Source organism: Neomonachus schauinslandi, chromosome X (assembly GCF_002201575.2).
Source record: "Neomonachus schauinslandi chromosome X, ASM220157v2, whole genome shotgun sequence".
Lineage (NCBI taxonomy): Eukaryota > Metazoa > Chordata > Mammalia > Carnivora > Phocidae > Neomonachus > Neomonachus schauinslandi.
This window is the reverse complement of record NC_058419.1, coordinates 36526195-36546026: the sequence shown is the minus strand read 5'-3', so window position 1 is coordinate 36546026 and position 19832 is coordinate 36526195. Positions and strand designations below refer to the sequence as shown.

The window sequence follows — 19832 nt, the reverse complement described above, 5'->3', positions numbered from 1 at the left end:
CCCAGGGGTTGTTTTATCTCAGTTGGATGGTTTTAGTTCTGCTCATAGTTTCTTTGGCTGCGTGATTAATTTATTCTGCTTTTCTCTATGATTCCTCTTGGTTTCATATGCCAGTAGCCATACTGACAATTCTTTTTTTTAATAGATATACTACTTAGATTTGCTATAATTTGCTTTCTTATCCCTGTGTCTCTCTGATTGCAAGTACCTTGACCTTATCAGGGGTGGAGGAGCCATACTTTTTTGGAGGCTTTTCCATGAGCCATTTTGTCCAATTGCAAGGATTCAGTGGGTGTTGCATTCTTAGTTGGACTCTTGCTTTGAAATATCTTAATGCAATCAGATTTTAACAGTTTGATTTTTGCTTCAAACCCAAGTTTTAACTGCTTTTTGTTGTCCAAAGTATTTATCAGTTTTATATTTTACAATTTTGGTTTGAAGCAATTGTGTCTTCAACCCCATAAGTCCCTGTATTCAAGGATTCTCTATTCCCTTTCATTCCTACCTACAAACTCCTTTCCTGTACACATCTATCTTAAAAAATGTTGCTAAACTCTGCCAACAGTAATCAAAACACAAAACTAACACTGTTTTCCAAACCTCCCCTAAGAGACAAAAGTTCATTCTCTCCTTTTCAAGTTAGGTTTTTGTTACAGTAGCACCGTACCCTACTTCTAATTACCAAATTACTGTTTCAGTCAAGCTAAGTTATGCTGCAGTAACACCCCCCACCCCAAATCTTAGCAGCTTAACACAGGACAGTTGTTCTTGCGCATGTTCTATGTCTAGTGTAGGTTGGTAGCAGGCTTTTGTTCATCATAGTCACTCGGGGGACCCAGGCTGATGGACATGTGTGCTTTCACAGTCACTTTGCTGGACCAAAGATAGGGTAATTGAACACTGGCTTTTAATATTTCTGTTCATATTGACCAAATAAGTCATGGGGCCAGGAAGAACAACTTACCATGTACCCAGGAGAACTGGAATATTTGTAAGAACTTGAATAACAACCCTCTGTTCTCTAATTATGGTTAATCTTAACCTCACATACTAAATTTTTGTTTACACTGTTTAGGCAGTACATCTTTGGAATGAAGAAAACTATGATACGTGATTTCTCTTCCCCTTATTTCTCCTTCCCTTTCCTTTTCCCTTCTAGAGAAATAGTTTTTCTTCTCACTGTGCCATTACTATTCTCATCATATGCTTCTTAGGCCATGTCTTGAAATAGCCACCCCAGTGAAAAAACAAGTAAAAACCTCACCATCAAGGATGACAAGAGTAGATATTTAATTTCTCTCTTTTTTGATACTTAATTTCTTTCTTTCCCTTTAATTTCATTTGTCACATGTTCATTTTTGTTCTGAACTTACTTTATCATACATCCCCAGTAGCTTTCAGTCTCTTCAGGATGTGCTCCACTCCCACTCCCAGTCACCAAATCTATAGCAAGTTTCTTTTTTTTTTCCAAAGATTTTATTTATTTATTTGACAGGGACAGAGATAGCGAGAGCAGGAACACAAGCAGCAGGAGTGGGAGAGGGAGAAGCAGGCTTCCCCCCGAGGAGGGAGCCTGATGTGGGACTTGATCCCAGGACCCTGGGATCATGACCTGAGCCGAAGGCAGACGCTTAACGACTAAGCCACCCAGGCGCCCTCTATAGCAAGTTTCTAAGTAATTTTATTCACAGCATGCTGTGGGGAGAGGACCAGTGCAGGACTTACAGATGTCCAGGCACACAGCCTCCTAAAAAAAAAAAAAAAAACAACAAAAAAAACCCTGTAAATATTTATTGCTATTTCTTTCTTTCTTTCTTTCTTTTTTTTTTTTTAAAGATTTTATTTATTTATTTGACAGAGAGAGACACAGCGAGAGAGGGAACACAAGCAGGGGGAGTGGGAGAGGGAGAAGCAGGCTCCCCGCAGAGCAGGGAGCCCGATGCGGGACTCGATCCCAGGACCCTGGGATCATGACCCGAGCTGAAGGCAGTCGCTTAACCAACTGAGCCACCCAGGCGCCCTATTGCTATTTATTTCTGTGCCCAACTCTCAACTAAATCCTTCTGTAGAATTGTTTAGCATTCACACTGGGCCCCCTGAGTTAAAGCCAAAGTTTACTTTTTGGCAGGTGCTTTGGTTGTACTTGAAAACTGACTTTAGAAATGTGCAGTGGCAGTATCGTAGCCAATGAGGTTTATCTGAGGAGCGATTATTGTTAATAGAAATGTGCAGTCCATGGTAAGTTGGGCTCATCTTTGTCACAATATGATTCCTCTTGTTCTCTGTAATTACTTTCCTTGATTCCCTCTGTGCTCTTACCATTGTTAAACCAATTTCTGCTAGGTTTTTTGTTTTTGTTGTCACGACAATTTGTCATGTATAACTGAGCCCTTTAAAAATCATTTTTAGGGCGCCTGGGTGGCTCAGTTGGTTAAGCGACTGCCTTCGGCTCAGGTCATGATCCTGGAGTCCCTGGATCGAGTCCCACATCGGGCTCCCTGCTCGGCAGGGAGTCTGCTTCTCCCTCTGACCTTCTCCCCTCTCATGCTCTCTCTCTATCTCATTGTCTCTCAAATGAATAAATAAAATCTTTAAAAAAAAAATCATTTTTACTTTCAAAGAAGACCTTGAGCCAGAGGGGAGTGGTGTTCGGATTATACTCCATCCTGCTTAGATAGGCTACAGCTGAATAACCAGATATATCCACCCTTGTCCCAAGCTACATTTTTAGATGGAATGCTTTTGTTTAGTAAAACTGTTGTTGGTCCTACTAAGTTTGAAGCTTTTAAGGCAAGAAAGGCCACTGAAAAAGTGTTTATAATTCTCCGCTACATTTTAGTATCTACATTGGACTAGAATTGGATACGATCAGGTTCTCTATAGATGGGAAATAGCATAGTCACCTAAATCAGGCACTGGAGTGATACCTTTTGGATCGTTATCTTAGTAGTTGCTTCCAAATCTGAACACGTTCAGGACAGATCACTTTTCACTTAATTTTAGGAGATGTTGGAACAAATCAGATCTTTTATTGATATGTTGTTTGGTTTCTTGATTTACCCTTACTTAACTATATTTCTATATTCATTAAAGTCTCTTCAGGACAGAAGACCATATTCTATGTCTCCTCAGGACACAGTTACCTCATACAACTACCCCCAGAAGGTAATCTTAATAGTGTTATCAAGCAATCACATGGGTGGGGGGAATGACTTTTTTCTTTTTGTTCTCCTTGTCCTTCATCGTATTTAAGTATTATTGCACTTTGTGGTGCCTGGCACGGTGATCAGTAAAATTCATTCGAGAAATTGATTATCTACTGTGTTCTAGACATTGTTCTATGTGCTGGCGTTTGACTACTCATAGTCCTTCTATTCCAAACCTCTTATATAACGAGTGAATTAATATAAATTACTGGTCAAGTCTCTCATGTACTGAAACTGAAATGTAAAGAATAGGGAGCTAGCGTCAGAAAGGTTGCTGAAACCATGGGAGCGAATAAGATAATCCTGGGGAAAGGAAGAGATTTGAGGAGAGCATCCAGAACAGAGCCTGTAGATCACCAAATTTTAGCAAATGGGTAGGGAAGGAATAGTTAAGGAGAGAGGGAAAGTAGGAGAGTGTAGTACTATGGGAGCCCCAGGAAGAGAATGTTTCAAGGAATAGTCAGGTGTCAGTTGCTGCCAGGAGGTCAAGCACCATAAGGACTAGCAAGAGTCTATTAGGATTTGTTGCCATGAAGACCACTGGTGACTTTGAATACAGTTTCTGAGGACCAGAATGGGTAGCAGCCACACAGCAGTGTGTGGTAAGAAAATGGAGACTGCATTGAGAGCAGCATGTTCAAGAAGTGTGTGTTAACTATGTAGTGAATCTCTCTCTGTGCACAGTGCTGTATTGGGTGCTGCAGCCTCATCAGAAAAAACAAATTGCAGTCCCATGAAGTTTACACACAAAAAAGCAAAGCACCTTTTCTGTTAAAAAAAAAAGTATGTGTTAGCGTGGGGAAATGTATCCACATGTAAAAACAAACATAGCAATCTCTGGATAATATGTAGGAAATCCAGAGATTACCTGTTTGGGGAGAGGGGAGGGGAACTAGGCAGATGGAAGATAGGGGTTGGAAGGAAACATTTCATTGTATACAATTTTATACTTGATTTTTGAATCATATTAATATATTACTTTTTCAGAAAAATAAATTTAAAAATTAAGATTTTAAAGTTAATTGTGCTCTTTTAAAAGAAATAACCTCATATATGGTTTACATAAAGATTGATTTCTCAGTATTTTAGTTATCCAAATACTATATCTTGAAACTTAGAATCAGATAAGAGACTAACAGTGTTTGAGAAATCACTAAACTTTTCTAAACTTTTCTTCTGCACTTACAGATGATGGTAAATTCTACAGCAGTTGCAGCTTCTTGTGCCAATAGTGTTCCAGCTCCAGTCTTACCTAACTGTGCAGCAGCTAATCAAGCTAGTAGTACCCCTTCAGTTTCCTCACAGAATGCTGTACAGCCTCTATTTGTGTCTCCACCTATACAAGGCAGGCCAGGTAGGTTATTGGTGGTGGCTTACTTTGGGAAGCCTCTTTTCCTGTTCATGAGCATGCACATACAACAATTCTAGTGATTAGATAGGATTACTTTAATTTCTAGTATTAAATTTGTTTAACCTACTTAATAAAGTATGTTCTGTATTTGAGGAATCCATGAGATTTCAGGGCCAGGGTTTCAATTTTTTTCTTGCAAATTTGGCTTTGATATAATTTTGTAGCTATTGTTTTGCTACCTTACTGAAAATTTAGAGGACTTTACTAGTTAAACTTTAAGTTTTATTATACAGGAATTAAAGTAGAGGTGTTTCACACTTCACAGAATTCCTGAAAAGTTTGCAGTAAAATACTTTTCTGTATAATGAATCATTTTCCCATGAATGTTGTAAGAAAGAATATAGGCTCTAGGATTTAAGAAACTTAGGTTAGAATTTTGGTTTTACAACTCACTACCTCTGTAATTTTGGACAAGTTATTTAGCCTTACCTATGAGCTCTTGGGGGTACTGGTAGTACCAATTTATAAAGTGGTCATGAAATTCCAATGAGTTAATATAATTTAGAATTCTCAGAATTCTGGGAAGGTGGTGGCAACAACAACATAGCTATTTAATCTGAATCCTCAAATAAAAATGGAAATAGCAAAACCAAAACCCATGGATAACATTTACAGTGAAACTAGGTGGCAAGGTATCCTCACAAGGTGTCCCTAAGCAGTTAGGGACAAACCACCAGTCACAAGACCTGCATGCTATCAGGGTCTATGTGGGAGCAAGAAGACGGAAGCATCAGGGATGTTGTCTGATAGACCTGAGAACAGAAGAACCCCAAAAGAGCTAATAAGAATTCACTGGAAAGTGGGGCTGCCAATTTGGAAGGAGCAGCTAAGACTGGGAAGGGATTTGACCTCTCCAATACTAGGTGAGTGCTTTGGGTACCTGGTAAAGGGACTTGAAGGGCTTGGAGCAATCTGGCCCCTAAGAACCCTCAAAAGTGACCTGCCAGGGCTCCCTGTCAGGATAGTATTCCTTACTGGGGAGAAACTACTGGGAGGGAATCAGAATTGATCGGGATTGGGAAAAGAACATGTCCAGACCAAAGTAGAGGACAACAGAGCCATGGAATCCTAGAAAGCAGTCATGTTTTTGAACACTACACAAAAACAAAACTACCCTATATCCACCTCATTCTAAAGTTCATGAAAAAAATTTCACGTCACAAAGGAAAAGCACTAAGGTGAAATCCTATGCAAAGATGTTTTAAGAACAAAAAAGAATATCCCTATAGACAGTAAAAACATGTCAGAAATGTGCCAACTAAAATGTGCCAACTAAACTAACAGCTATTTCAGAATGAGCTAAAGATATAAATAATACAAAACATTAAAGAAGAACTGGAATTAAAAATCTTAGAATAACATATCAGAATTAGAAAAACTCGAAGTGATAGGAAAGCATTAAAAATGGCAGAAACTCATTTCAGTTACGAAGACTAAACTATAAAGAACATGACCAAGTATATACAACAGATAATGCTTTAAAAGAAAGATATAAGAAGGAGGGGGAATCTAAAATGAAGAAAAGGAAGATAAAGATTCAAGTGACTTGTTAAAGTTAGGCAAAGGAGATCAAACAGTGATAGAAGTCTCTGAAGAAGAAAACCAAAGTAAGGGAAAAGAACAAATACTGAAAACTATAATTCAGAAAACTTTCCCTGAAATTAAAAAACTTTAAAACTATATACTGAAACAACACTCTGCATACCTGAGAATATTGACCCAGAACAGCCAACACCAAAATAATTCTAGTAAAATGACCAGACTTTAAAGAAAAAGCAAGTCCTTTGATTATCTAGATAAAAGAGCCTATGGAGTATAAAATAAATAAAATGATAATCATCAAACTTTGACAGCAGTTCTTTATGCTAGAAGAAAATGGAGTAACATTTAAAATAAGGCATGTGTAAAACAAAGATTTTATATTCAACCAAAACTGATTTTCAAGCCTAAAAGGCAGTAAGAATTCAGAGAATATTACTTTCATGAGCCCTTCCTGAAGAATCTACTAAAACTATGCTGTCAAGCAAGGTAATCACTAGCCACATGTAATTTAAGTTTTAATTAATTACAATTAAATAAAATCTTCAGTTGCTCAGTTGCACCAACCACATGCCAAGTGCTTATAGCCACATGTGGCCAGTGGCTAGTGTATTGGACAGCACAGATACGGAATATTTCTGCCATCACGGAAAGTTCTATTAAATGGACATCAGTGTTCCAGAGAATGAGTTGACTTTTAGACTACCAAAACAAAGACATCGACAGAAGACCTAATGGTAAGTATTAAATGTATAATTACATAAAGAATTAAGACAATGAGGGCTAAGAGGTGGAGAATACACTATGTAATAGCAATAACTTTATGTTTGGACAATGTAGATATTGTATGGCTATTCTTAAAAATAGAGTTGAGAGACCATATGCCAAGCATTTTTTAATCCTCTCAATAATCACATGAGGTTCTTTTATCTAGATAATCAGGTAGTTATTCTGAGACTGTGTAATGTCGGCTAAAACAAATGAGTGAGTATGGGATACTCTAATTTTATCCCCTTGTGCCCTTGCAAACCAGGAGTCTAAGTATGGAAGAGAGGTAATGTGGATATAATAAGGCTAAAGAAAAGTTTTTATGGTCTCAAATTTGAATTGGAAGTGTCAATATAACTTCAGGTGTTTTATCTTTAAATATATGTGTATATTTCCCAGCTCTGTCCATTGAAAAGTTCTAGAAACAATATTCTTAGCACTCATTTTGTGGTCTTGACATGCCATTTCTCACTTAAAAAAACCAAGCAGCTTTGTGGAGAAATGGCTGCAGATTCCAGGTCTGGGCAGGAAATGTTCAAGATGAGCCTATATCATTTTGTCATACCAGATAGCAAAGAAGCTATCAGACTACTGGGGCCATGTCAAAAGAACTCAGGAGCCACCTTGAAGAGGTTCCCATTGGCCAAAGATGGAACAATTTGAGTCTCAACGATGATAATTGCAGCAGACTGGAACATACCAAATATGTTAAACATAAAAGTTCTTAATGATATTTAAAAATTGGTCACCTTAGGATGACAAGAAACCAGTTCATTTTCTTTTTTAAAGATTTTATTTATTTGACAGAGAGACACAGCGAGAGAGGGAACACAAGCAGAGGGAGTGGGAGAGGGAGAAGCAGGCCTCCCGCTGAGCAGGGAGCCCGATGCGGGGCTCGATCCCAGGACCCTGGGGTCATGACCTGAGCCGAAGGCAGATGCTTAATGACTGAGCCACCCAGGCACCCCTCATTTTCTTAACTGGAAAATAAAGTGAAAGAATAAAGCATTTATCCTGCCTACCTTATATGAACTGTACCACTGGGTAACCAAATAGATGAGGGAAAGTGTTTCTATATATTAGTATTCTAACTAATCAGTGAAGATAATTATTTTGCAGTCCTTACTGAATTAGGTATTAAACAGCAATAGCTGTGAAGATTGCAGAAACATTACCTATAGGTATGTCACAGGAATCAGTCCTGAGTCTGATCCAGTCTCCTGGATCTAGCTGCCTATTTGCAGGAAATACAGAAGAACATATTGTAACACACCGTGACTATATAATCGGGAAAATACAGACTGTGGGAAACTCAATAGGTCAAAGGGCCAAGATTTTTCTAAAGAAAAACTGAAAGGAAATGACAGGGATGGAGACGGGACCGATATTTTAAAAGACATTTAAGACCTCAACTTTTAAAAGCTATCTAGGGATGCACGTTTGGATGACAAAACTCTTAAAACCACAAAGGAGTGATTACTGTGAAAGAGTAATGGTTAAATTACGGTGGGAGGGAGAGGGTTGTGATTGGGATGGAGCACAAAGACGTTTTCTGGAGTGACTGGCAAAGTTTTATTTCTTGACCTGATAAGTGTCCACTTTAAAATAATTCATTTTGATTTGCTTTCTGTATCTGATTCACTTATAATTTAAAAATTAGTGCTTAGCATAATTCCTGGAATAAAAGCATTCAATATATGTTCATTAATGACCATAGAAATTTTTCACTGAAAACGTTAGTGTAGACCCTGGTTTTACTACTTTGTGCTAATTGCAAGGAAAAGCATTAGTTGTCTGCTCTGCAGACTTCTGAGCTTCAAATCAAATGACAGGTGAATCAAACATTGGAGTGCCTCATTTATGTACAGTCATTGAAAGCTTCCCATTTAAATGTCAGATTGTGTTCTGTGTAGGTATTTCTAAAAATGCATTTATTTTACTTCTTGTTCTTTGAGTCACTTATCAACCTCGGCTATAACTCTACTAGGTCATGGCTGCTATGTAATCACTCTTTAACATTTCTTTCACTCCTCTAGATGAAACAGCTCATGTTTCCCATTGTGTTATTCTTGTGTCTCTCTGGCAGCCCCAACCCATCCTCCATTATGAAGTCACTTATTATCTGGCATTGTCATGGCATTAGATGCAATGATTGCCTTTAATATGAATCTCCCCATAGGCATTAAATACTGTTAACTGAGTTTTGATAACTTCCCAAGGCTTTTGTCAGGGCCAGGACTAGTGACTCATTTGCCTTGGGTGCAAAACTTAAGAAAGTGCCAAAAACCACAGTAATCAAGGTAAATAATACTTTAATTGTACTTTTTTTCCCCTTAGAGCGTGTTTGTGTATAGGAGCCAGGTGGGGGGACAGAGGGAGGAGAGAGAGAATTTTAAGCAGGCTCCACGCCCAATGCAGAGCCTGATGCAGGGCTTGATCTCACAACCCTGAGATCATCATCAAGCCTTACTATGTATATTCATATGCTCTTCTGAAACGTCCTGAAACAGACTGCAGCTTCATAGGGCAAATAAGCATTTTGAATGGACTATGTTTGTTTCCATTAATATTCTAGTAAAGTTTATATTGTTTTGGAGCTATCCCTTAAATTCTACCTGTTAAACCTATAGAGCCCTGTTAAGTTTACAAATGAGATGCTCGTGTATCTCTAGAGCAATTGGAAATTATAAAACTTCAGGGACTTACTATAATATGCATTTTCAGGGAAGGTGAGTTCAGATAAAATAATCTCCAAATTTCTTCTGCTTTTGATTCAGGCCCATTAGAACTTACTTAGCTATCCATGTCTAGTAGTTGGTTTTTACCTAGTGATCATAATCACATTCTGCTATCTTTAGCTAATGGCTAATTTATTTTTTTTTTTAAAAATGGTGTGATTTGAGTGCTAGTTTAAAAGGAATACAAGTGGAGCTTAGTTGAAAAAGCCATTACTTTATGGAAAACAAATTCATAAAGCCTTTTGAATATTTGGAGATATTCTAAAACTTAAATGCCTCTTCCAAATCTGTGAAAGTGGAGATTTCTACGTACATGACAAAACTCCAAAACAGTTGAGCACGTTTTAAAATGTTACTGTTTAATTTGGATACAATAAGAATCATTTTTTGGTGCCCAGTTCTGAGTTTTGACAATGCATAGAGTTGTATAACCACCACCACAATCAAGAGAGAACAGTTTCATCACCCCCAAAGAGTTGTTTATCCAAGTTTTAAATCACCCTAAGACATCTTCTATCACTGTTGGCCTGTAACTGTATAAAGGGTATAGATAAGTATATTGTAAGTATTTATGTCAGGGAATAAAAACAGTAGGGATTATTTCTAATATTTGACCTTAAATTTCTCTTGCTAAATTAACAGAATAACAAATTCAGCTTGTGTGCACCATTCCTGTACTAAACTAAGTGTTCTAAAACTCTGAACTTAAATCTTTATTGAACATTGAGACTAAAGTTTCTGTACTTCTCAGGGTTAAAATTACAGTGCAGGTAACATAATAAATGTAGTACTTGAATGTCTTAAGTTGGCTAAAATGATTGAATTGAACTTGAAGGGTTGTATCATTCATCTTTCATCAGATTTAACAAATTTATCTGGTATGTGTATGGGAGATACTTACTTTTACTATGTTGGAATTTCTTATGTCAAAAATTAACTCCTGAATGAATATTGTTTTTAAACTATAGCCACAGGTACAGAAAGTCAAAGGGATAAGATATTTCATCTAGCCTGTCTTAGATTCTGTGTGTCCTTAGAAATGGAACTGTCATGGTTTAGAATGCCCAAATTCCAGTGATGCTACTAATAAGTAGAAACCTTCAAGGTTTACTTAAATCTATAATCTGTGTAGTTTAGTCTCTCTTATTAGCTTCTGCATCTTGTGATTAGACTAAGAATGGCAGATGGCTGAAAACATCCTTAACTTTATATTAAGCTAAGTAAAAATTTTGCTTTAATGGTATTTCATTTATGTATGTTAGCCGATGTTTTTTTATCATGAAGTCTTTATAGTCAAAACTCTGCAACTTATAGTTTTTTTCTTTTAATTTCAGTAATTACCTTAATTCAAAATAACCTGTAATGAACTCCCAGTTTCAGCTGGCGATGTCTAAGAATGTGGGCAATTCACCTTCCAAGTTTTTAAGTCAAACCATAGGAATTGTTTGACCATATTGGGGATGCAAAAGTAGAAGATGAACTACTGCTTATAAGGTGTTACAGTTGTGCATTGCTACTTTGTTTTCTTTTTTAGTGATTGCTTCACCATCCTATCCATACCTTTCTGCTCCTATTTCTGCTGCTGCTGCTTCTTTACCACCTCCACCTCCTCCTCTTGAGGTGGGAGAGGCTTCAAACTTACCACCACCACCTCCACCTTATTCCTGTGATCCAAGTGGCAGTGATCTGCCTCAAGGTAAAGAGATTTTGAGAGTTGTGTGAGGGTTATTTAGTCTGAAATTTTTTTTATTTTAGAGCATATCTCTCTTTGGTTATCTACTGGGGGTAGGGTCCAAATGGAAATTGACCTGAGAGCATAATGCTAGGTAAGTGACTAAGGAAAGAAAGAACTGAAAGCTGAGAAAACCTTCTCCATAATCAAGAAGTGGATGGTTTTTTGGATAGCTACAGGTCTGTCTTGAACATTTTCTTTTTGTTCTCTCAACTATTTTTTTAAATTTTTTTTTTAAAAGATTTTATTTATTAGAGAGAATGAGAGTGAGAGAGCACACATGAGAGGGGGGAGGGTCAGAGGGAGAAGCAGACCCCTGCTGAGCAGGGAGCCCGATGCGGGACTCGATTCTGGGACTCCAGGATCATGAACTGACCCAGCCAGGTGCCCTGTTTTTTTTTTGTTTGTTTGTTTTTTAGAAAAGCAGGAATTGATACCAAAATTTACATTCCTGCCACAAGTGTATGAAATTGTTGCAGTTTTTGATATTTAGGATTCCAAGTGAATTTTGAAGTCTGAGAAGGTTTTGTTTTGTTTTGTTTTGTTTGAAGAATTGGGGGTCTGATCTGCCTCAGATTTAAGCCATGTGGTCTTGTTTCTTTAATTAAACTAAGGAGTAGCTTACTTACCTATCCCTGCCCAAGATCTACTCTGTCACCACATAATGGTGATTTTGCATTTCCCAACATTTTATTATGAAAATGTTCAGGGGCGCCTGGGTGGTTCAGTCGGTTAAACATCTGCTTTGGCTCAGGTCATGATCCCAGGGCCCTGGGATGGAGCCCCACGTCAGGCTCCCAGCTCAGCGGGAAACCTGCTTCTCCCTCTCCTCCCTGCTCATGCTCTCTCACTGTCTGTCGGTCGGTCTCTCAAATAAAGAAATAAAATCCTTAAAGTTCAAATATACATGAAAGTTGAATTTCAATATGAATATTCATGTATTCGCCACCTAGATTCTATCATTAACTGTACTTGCTTTATCACATATCTGTCCATCTTTTCCTTCATCCATCTCCTTGTCCATCAAGTCATCCATTTCAGTTTTGGTGCATTCCAAAGTAAATTGCAGACATCAACATTCTTCCCCATAAAAACTTCATACATATATCATTAACTAGAGTTTGGAGTTTATTTTTTCTTTTGATGTAAAGTTAACATATAATGCACAAATCTTTAAGTGTATACTTGCTGAGTTTTGAGAAATGAGTACATGCACCTTTGTAACCCAAATCCCCATCAAAGTATAAAATGATACCATTATCTCACTGTTACCTCATGCCCCTTCCTAGTCTTTTTCCACCCCTGCTTCTACTTACCCCCAAGAGGCAGCCACTGTTCGATTTTTTTTTTGTCATAGTTTCACTTGTTTTAGAATTTCATATGAATATACAATATATACTTTTTATGGAAGGCTTCTTAAGCTCAGCCTTATTTTTTATATTCTTTCATATTGTTGCATATATCAGTAGTCCATTTGCTTTTATTGCTGAGTTAGTATTTCATTGTGTAAAAATTCCTGTTTAGGGGCGCCTGGGTGGCTTAGTCCATTAAGCGTCTGCCTTTGGCGCAGGTCATGATCCCAGGGTCCTGCTCTGTGTCAGGCTCCCTGCTCAGCGGGGAGTCTGCCTCTGCCTCTCCCCCAGCTCATGCTCTCTCGCTTACTCACTCTCTCTCAAAAAAAAAAAAAAACTTTAAAAATTCCCGTTCATTCTTTTGTTAGTGGACATCTGGGTTATTTACATTTTGGGGCTTTTATGAATAAGGCTGTGAGTATTCTTGTAAAAAGTCTTTATGAACCTATGTTTTCATTCCCTTTGGGCAATACCTACGAGTGGAATTGATGGGTCATAGATAAGTGTGTTTAGTTTTATAAGAAACTGCTGGTCATTTTTCCAAAGTTGTATCTTTTTCTACTTTTTTCTAAAGATTTTATTTATTTGAGAGAGAGCACAAGCAGGGGGAGGGCAGAGGGAGAGGGAGAAGCAGACTCCCTTCTGAGCAGGGAGCCCGATGTGGGGCTCGATCCCAGGACCCTGAAATCATGACCTGAGCCGAAGGCTTAATGACCCGAGCCACCCAGGTGCCCCTTATCTCTTTCTACTTTTGCAAGAACTCTGCACCTGATTTTTTACTTCTAAACATTTGCTGGCATATGGTGATCTACTCAAATTTTTTCCCCTCCAGTCTTCCATCTTCCTCTTAAAATCCAGTCATTTTCATGATACCCCCCATTATATCTCAAAGTGATGTTTCTGAGTTTTTATAGTCCCTATCTGTGTGCCTTTTTTTTTTTTTTAACAGCTTGAGATCTAGTTCACATACTATAGAAGCCACCCATTTTAAGTGTACAGTTCAGTGGTTTTTTAGTATATTCCCAAATATGTGCAATCATCACCACTATTTCTAGAACATTTTTGTCACCCCAGAAAGAAATGCTGTACCCATTAGCAGTCACTTCTCATTCCCCCAGGCCACCACTCTTCTACTTTGTGTGTCTATAGATTTGCCTGTTCTGGACATTTGACATATATGAATCATGCAGTATGTGGTTTTTTTGTGACTGGCTTCTTTCACTTAGCATGATGTTTTCTTTTTTTTTTAAATATTTATTTATTTATTTATTTGAGAGAGAGAGAGAATGAGAGAGAGCATGAGAAGGAGGAGGGTCAGAGGGAGAAGCAGACTCCCTGCCGAGCAGGGAGCCCGATGCGGGACTCAATCCCGGGACTCCAGGATCATGACCTGAGCCGAAGGCAGTCGTTCAACCAACTGAGCCACCCAGGCGCCCCTAGCATGATGTTTTCAAGGTTCATCCATGTTGTAGCATGTATCCATACTTCATTCTTTCTTATAGCTGAATAATCCATTGTATGAGTATGCCACATTTTATTATGTATTAGTTCATGCACATTTGGGTTGTTTTCTCTTTTTTGCTACTGTGAATAATACTGCTATGGCTATTTGTATACAAATTCTGTGTGAACATACATACACCAAGGAATGGAATCCTGTGCCATTTGTGAATTTATTTCCTGCTATTATCTTTTGATATTCTTTAGCTTAACCTTTAGTCTTTATACTCTACTCCCACATAATGGTCAAAATAAAAGCTGATTGTTTTAAAATGGTAGTAAATATATTTCTACATATCAGAAGTCTCCAATTTAAGAAAAAGGGGTTTTCTTAGAGTTTGTTAGTGGGACTCAAGTTACTTAGAAGAATATGCATGGATCCCAGGTCAGTCAATAAAAATTCATTTAGAGATACAATTAGAATGCTAAGATTATTCCCTCTTATCCCATACATCTAGTTTTTATTTATTTGTGAAATATGTTAAGTTCTATGAAGAAGCTTTTATCACCTTAAGATATAAATTATTTTGAGTTACCTTTCTTACTGCCGCCTCTTTTTGGAGTTCTAGTGTGGTATGTTAGTCATGTTAAGTAAAAGCAAGGTGAATTGTTTGATACAGTGCTAGTTATATTAGGCATCATTAATCTTGGCATTAGTAGAGCATTAGTTTGTACTGTGTAGTAGCTCCATTAACAGAAGACAATTATGATTGGTTATGTAGTAAATTGCTTGTCTCAAGAATAAAGTCTTGATTTTATTATTGAGACAAGCAAGAAAATGCCTTTACTGGATTCTTTCTAAATATTAGCAGAGTAGTATTTCTGTAACATCTGCCTAATACTCAGACTAGAAATAAAATATGTATTTGGTAATTAAACCTTGGATCAGAAAATGATCTTACCTATAGTGGGAGGTAAGTGGTCATTTACTATAAGATAGAATTGAGGGTGGTGGTGATGCAAGAAGACTGTATTTATAACTATACTCAGAAAAGCTTTTAAGTGGTAGTTCTAATTGCTTATGTCTTCTAGTCACTAAAATTAAGTTTTTTAATTTTAGATACAAAAGTTTTGCAGTACTATTTCAATCTGGGATTGCAGGTAAGTCATGTTAAAATTGCTTTGACAAACTCTAGATTAAAAATGTAAGCTGGTTTGATAATCAGACTCTTGAACTTTAAAAGCCAAGAACACCGTGAGGAGATAATTCTGAAGATGATATAAGTCAGTTTTGTACTTGAGCCTCCCAGTGCTTCAGTTCCTCTTATAAAATAGTTAAATTATGGCAAGTGGTGGCTCTAAGCAGCACAACTTAAACATTTATTGGCCCCCATATTTAGCATCATACATATGTCAACCCTTCACTGTGTTTTTCTTTTTCAATAATAAATGGATCATTTGTCTTGCTTGAAACATTTTTATGGTTATTTCTACATTTTATATGAAAAGTAATTGGACTGATTCAAACACATTTAAAGGACTGTATTATTTTTAAAGCAGTTATGTGTTCATAGATATTTACCAAACACTGATTTTCACCACTCCCCTGAATTGTAGAAGGGTGAGGGTTCTGACAAATATCTTAATATCCCTGAAAGGTGTCTCTGATTTCAGGTAAGAGCTCTTTTTTTTTTTTTTTTCAGACATCATTCCCCCCCCCCCCCCGAAATACACCTGACTTCTGATATAACAAGATGGCATATTTCCTAAAATGGAATGATACATTTTAAGATTTGGCAGATGATGCTCAGATTAGTTCATATTCCCAGACACTGATTTCACTAGAAAACTGTCTTCTCCAACTGGCACACATTTATAAATTAAGAATAGTGGAATGGGATGTTTGTTCTTATTTCCTAAATGCAGTTTCAAGAATTGAAAATATAAACTACTTGCACCTTCAGTTAGAATAGTTTATTATAGATACATGTGGAAACATTGTAATTCATGTCAGATGTCTGAGGCATTTTTTTTTTTTTTAAAGATTTTATTTATTTATTTGAGAGAGAGAGAGAATGAGAGAGAGCACATGAGAGGGGAGAGGGTCAGAGGGAGAAGCAGACTCCCTGCCGAGCAGGGAGCCCGATGCGGGACTCGATCCAGGGACTCCAGGATCATGACCTGAGCCGAAGGCAGTCGCTCAACCAACTGAGCCACCCAGGCGCCCTGTCTGAGGCATTTTAAAACATCTCCTGCATTTTACATCATGGGAATAGAAGGACATTCAGAATAGTTATTTTAATGCTTTTTTATATCAAAAGTAATAGCATTCATTGTAGTACATGTGAAAAATATTAAAGCATAAAGATAACTGAAATCATGTGTACAACCACTATACACTGTGATATATTTCCTTATAGCTTATTTATTTCTTTTACAAAATATTGACGAGGCTATGTAATTTTGTAAACTTTTAAGTTAACAATGTGAGCACTTTTTTTCTTAAATATTTCACAGCACAATTTTTTTATTGCCTCTATTGTATCCCATCACGGATATATCATAATTCATCCAGTTCTCTATTGTTGAATATTTAGGTGGTTCAGTGTTCTTTTTCTTTTTAAAAAAATTGATGTATAGTTGACATACAATGTTACATTAGTTTCAGGTGTACAGTATAGTGATTTAATAAGTCTATACATTTTGTTGTGCTCATCACAAATGTAGCTACCTACCATCTGTCACCATACAATGCTATTACAATACCATGGGCTATATATATTCTTTATGCTGTACCTTTCATCCCTGTGACTTAGTCCACTCTATTTTGCTTTTAAAAATAATGCTAGGAAAGACATCTTTGTATACAGGTCATTGTGTATATTTGTAATTTCCTTAGGATGCCTTCTTAAAAGAATTCCTATGTTCAAATACGAAATAGATCCTGCAAAAGAACTTAAAGTTGTAGTAGAGAATAGATTTTCCAAATGTTCTTTTAGGTCAAAAATGCTACTCTACCTGAAAATCATAGCCTAGTTTGTTTTTTAGTGAGTAACTGTACTGCTTTAAGAAAAGAGATAGTAAAGTGTTTCTTTCTTTCTTACCCAAGTGCTATCACCACAACTACTGGCACTCCATGGTCTATGTGCCACAGATGCAGCAGCAGCTTCATGCAGAGAATTATCCAGTCTATGCTGAGCCATCTTCTCTGGTAGAGCAGACAGTTCCTCAGTTGTATGGTGAGGTGGGGAGACAAGATGGCACACAGGCGGAAGCATCAGCAAACAGTGAGTATGTAATGAGAGTGCCTCCAAGAAGGACAATTGGACTATATTATGTGTAATTTAATAATAACCTTCAGATATCTCATTTGGCCCATATTCTAGACCTGTGTTTTCTTGTTTGTTTTAGAGAGCGAGCATGAGCAGGGATGGAGGGGCAGAGGGAGGGAGAGAATCCTAAACAGGCTCCACGCTTAGCGCGGACCCTGATGTGGGGCTAGATCTCATGACCCTGAGATGATGACCTGAGCCTAATTCAAGAGTCAGACACTTAACTGACTGAGCCACCCAGGGGCCTCTCTCTCTTTCTTTCTCTCTCAAATAAGTAAATCTTGGAAAAAACAAAGATAAAAATCCCAGCTTTCAAATAAAAATTAGAATTTTGGAAAACTTATATCTGCTGCCATGAACTTGACAGCTTCTCAATACTTTTCTAGATAGATGGAGTTACTGGGGCCCCTGGCTGGCTCAGTCAGTAGAGCATGCAACTCTTGTTCTCAGACTTGCGAGTTTGAGCCCCATGTTGGGTGGAGATCACTTTAAAAAAATAAAAGCTTGAAAAGATAGATGGGGCTGTTAATGAATGTGTTTTTTCACACTGTATAATAAAATGTGTGAACATTTGGGAGATCTGTGTAACTCAGTACAATAATACTTTTACAATTACCAATGCATGGTGTTACCTATGTATAATTTTGTAAAAGATATATTCAAAGTGCAAGATAAAACCGTGGATTTCAATATTGAGAGAGTATGAAAAAGTCCACATTGCTACTCACCTTTGACAACTACCACTTACCTAGTTTTGGTGTAGCATCAAAGAATATCTAATTATCTGAAAAGGCTGGTTATTAAAAGACTTATCTCTCTTCCAACTGCATATCTGTATGAGGCCAGGTTTTCTTCATATACTTCAAAACAATGTATCACAATTGGTTAAATACAGAAGCAGATGTGAGAATCTATTTGTCTTTTATTAAGCCATACATTCAAGATTTGCACAAATGTAAAACAATGACACTTATCTCACAATATTTTTGTTTTGGAATATAAACTTATTTTTACATGGATTAATAAATATTTTTAACTTTCTCAGTTTAATTCCTAATACAGTAAATATTGGTATAACTCAAATAAACAAAAGCTGTTTGAAATAATCAATTTTTAAGAGTGTAAAGGGATCCTGAGACCAAAAAGTTTGAGACCACTGTGCCAGACCATAAAGATGGTTTCTCTGTGAATTAACAGTATTGTATAGATGGAGCAGCATTTTAAAGGATTTAGAATAGGATCTTGACTGCCCTTAGAAGGAATCAGCAGGAGGTAGAAAAATTATATAGACTAACAGAACCAAATCTATCTCACATTACAGCACTGCTACTTGATGGTTGTGATCTCAGCTAAGTTACTTAACCTCTCTAAGCCCGATTTTCTGTAAAATGGGAACTATCTGACAGGAATATTGCCAGGGTTACTGTAAGAACTAAATGAGATATATGTATATACTATATGTAGAAGTATACTGTGCCTGCTGCATGTGCGAAATGTGAATTTCCTTTTGTTTCTCCCTTCATTTAAAGCATTTTAATGGTTTGGAAATACTAGCACTATAGAATCTTATCCCTAGTGTGGTCATGTGATATGGCCCATAGTAATAAAAATTAAAGTGTCAACCTTCATTGCATTTTTGTACCATGTACCTTTTATAGAATTATTTTTAATTGTTGTAAACCATGAGACGGTGGCAGTCTTCATTCCACAGAATGTGCTCATCTACGTTATTCCAGGTAATGAAGGACTCCTTTTTAATATTTACATGGTCACTATAGCAAGGACAGAACTGCATCTATTTCCACTAAAACTGACTCATGGTAGCAAAAGTGTAAAATTAAAGTGATGCTAGGATCTTAATGACATTCAAGAGATGACACTTCAATGTTTGGTCTTTAGGATGCTTTTCAGAACCTTCAAGTATAGACCAGATTGTATACACACCAGAGTTTTTAATTGCTAAAGTAATACAAAATGGTTATTTGGATAATATGTGTCACTGTGGGGAACTATTGGATAACTTAATTGGGAACTACCCTTATGAGACTAGAAGGACTCTAGAGAATGTTTCTGTATATATTTAGTCTGTAGGTACTAAATCATCCCAGAAAGATAGCTGTCTCTAGGTAGAATACATTTGACCCATTATACACACACACATATTTAAATTTTTATAATTAGGAAATTTTCATATAATCTTTTAGTAGCTGGCTTCAGTCCCTAATGTTCGTATCTAAAGTGCTCTGGGATGCCCGGGTGGCTCAGTCGTTTAAGCTTCCAACTCTTTTTTTTTTTTTTTTTTTTTAAAGATTTT

The 19832-nt window shown here is 37.0% G+C and overlaps 1 protein-coding gene across 1 annotated transcript in view; it reads left to right on the top strand.

Moving 5' to 3' along the window:
• The window catches only part of ALG13 (ALG13 UDP-N-acetylglucosaminyltransferase subunit), a 64435-nt gene that overhangs the window by 43081 nt on the left and 1522 nt on the right, over positions 1–19832 (top strand). The window contains 5 exon segments of the mRNA XM_021686789.1: positions 3094–3165; positions 4395–4560; positions 11197–11358; positions 15307–15347; positions 17296–17473. Coding sequence (XP_021542464.1) covers positions 3094–3165; positions 4395–4560; positions 11197–11358; positions 15307–15347; positions 17296–17473 — 619 coding nt within the window.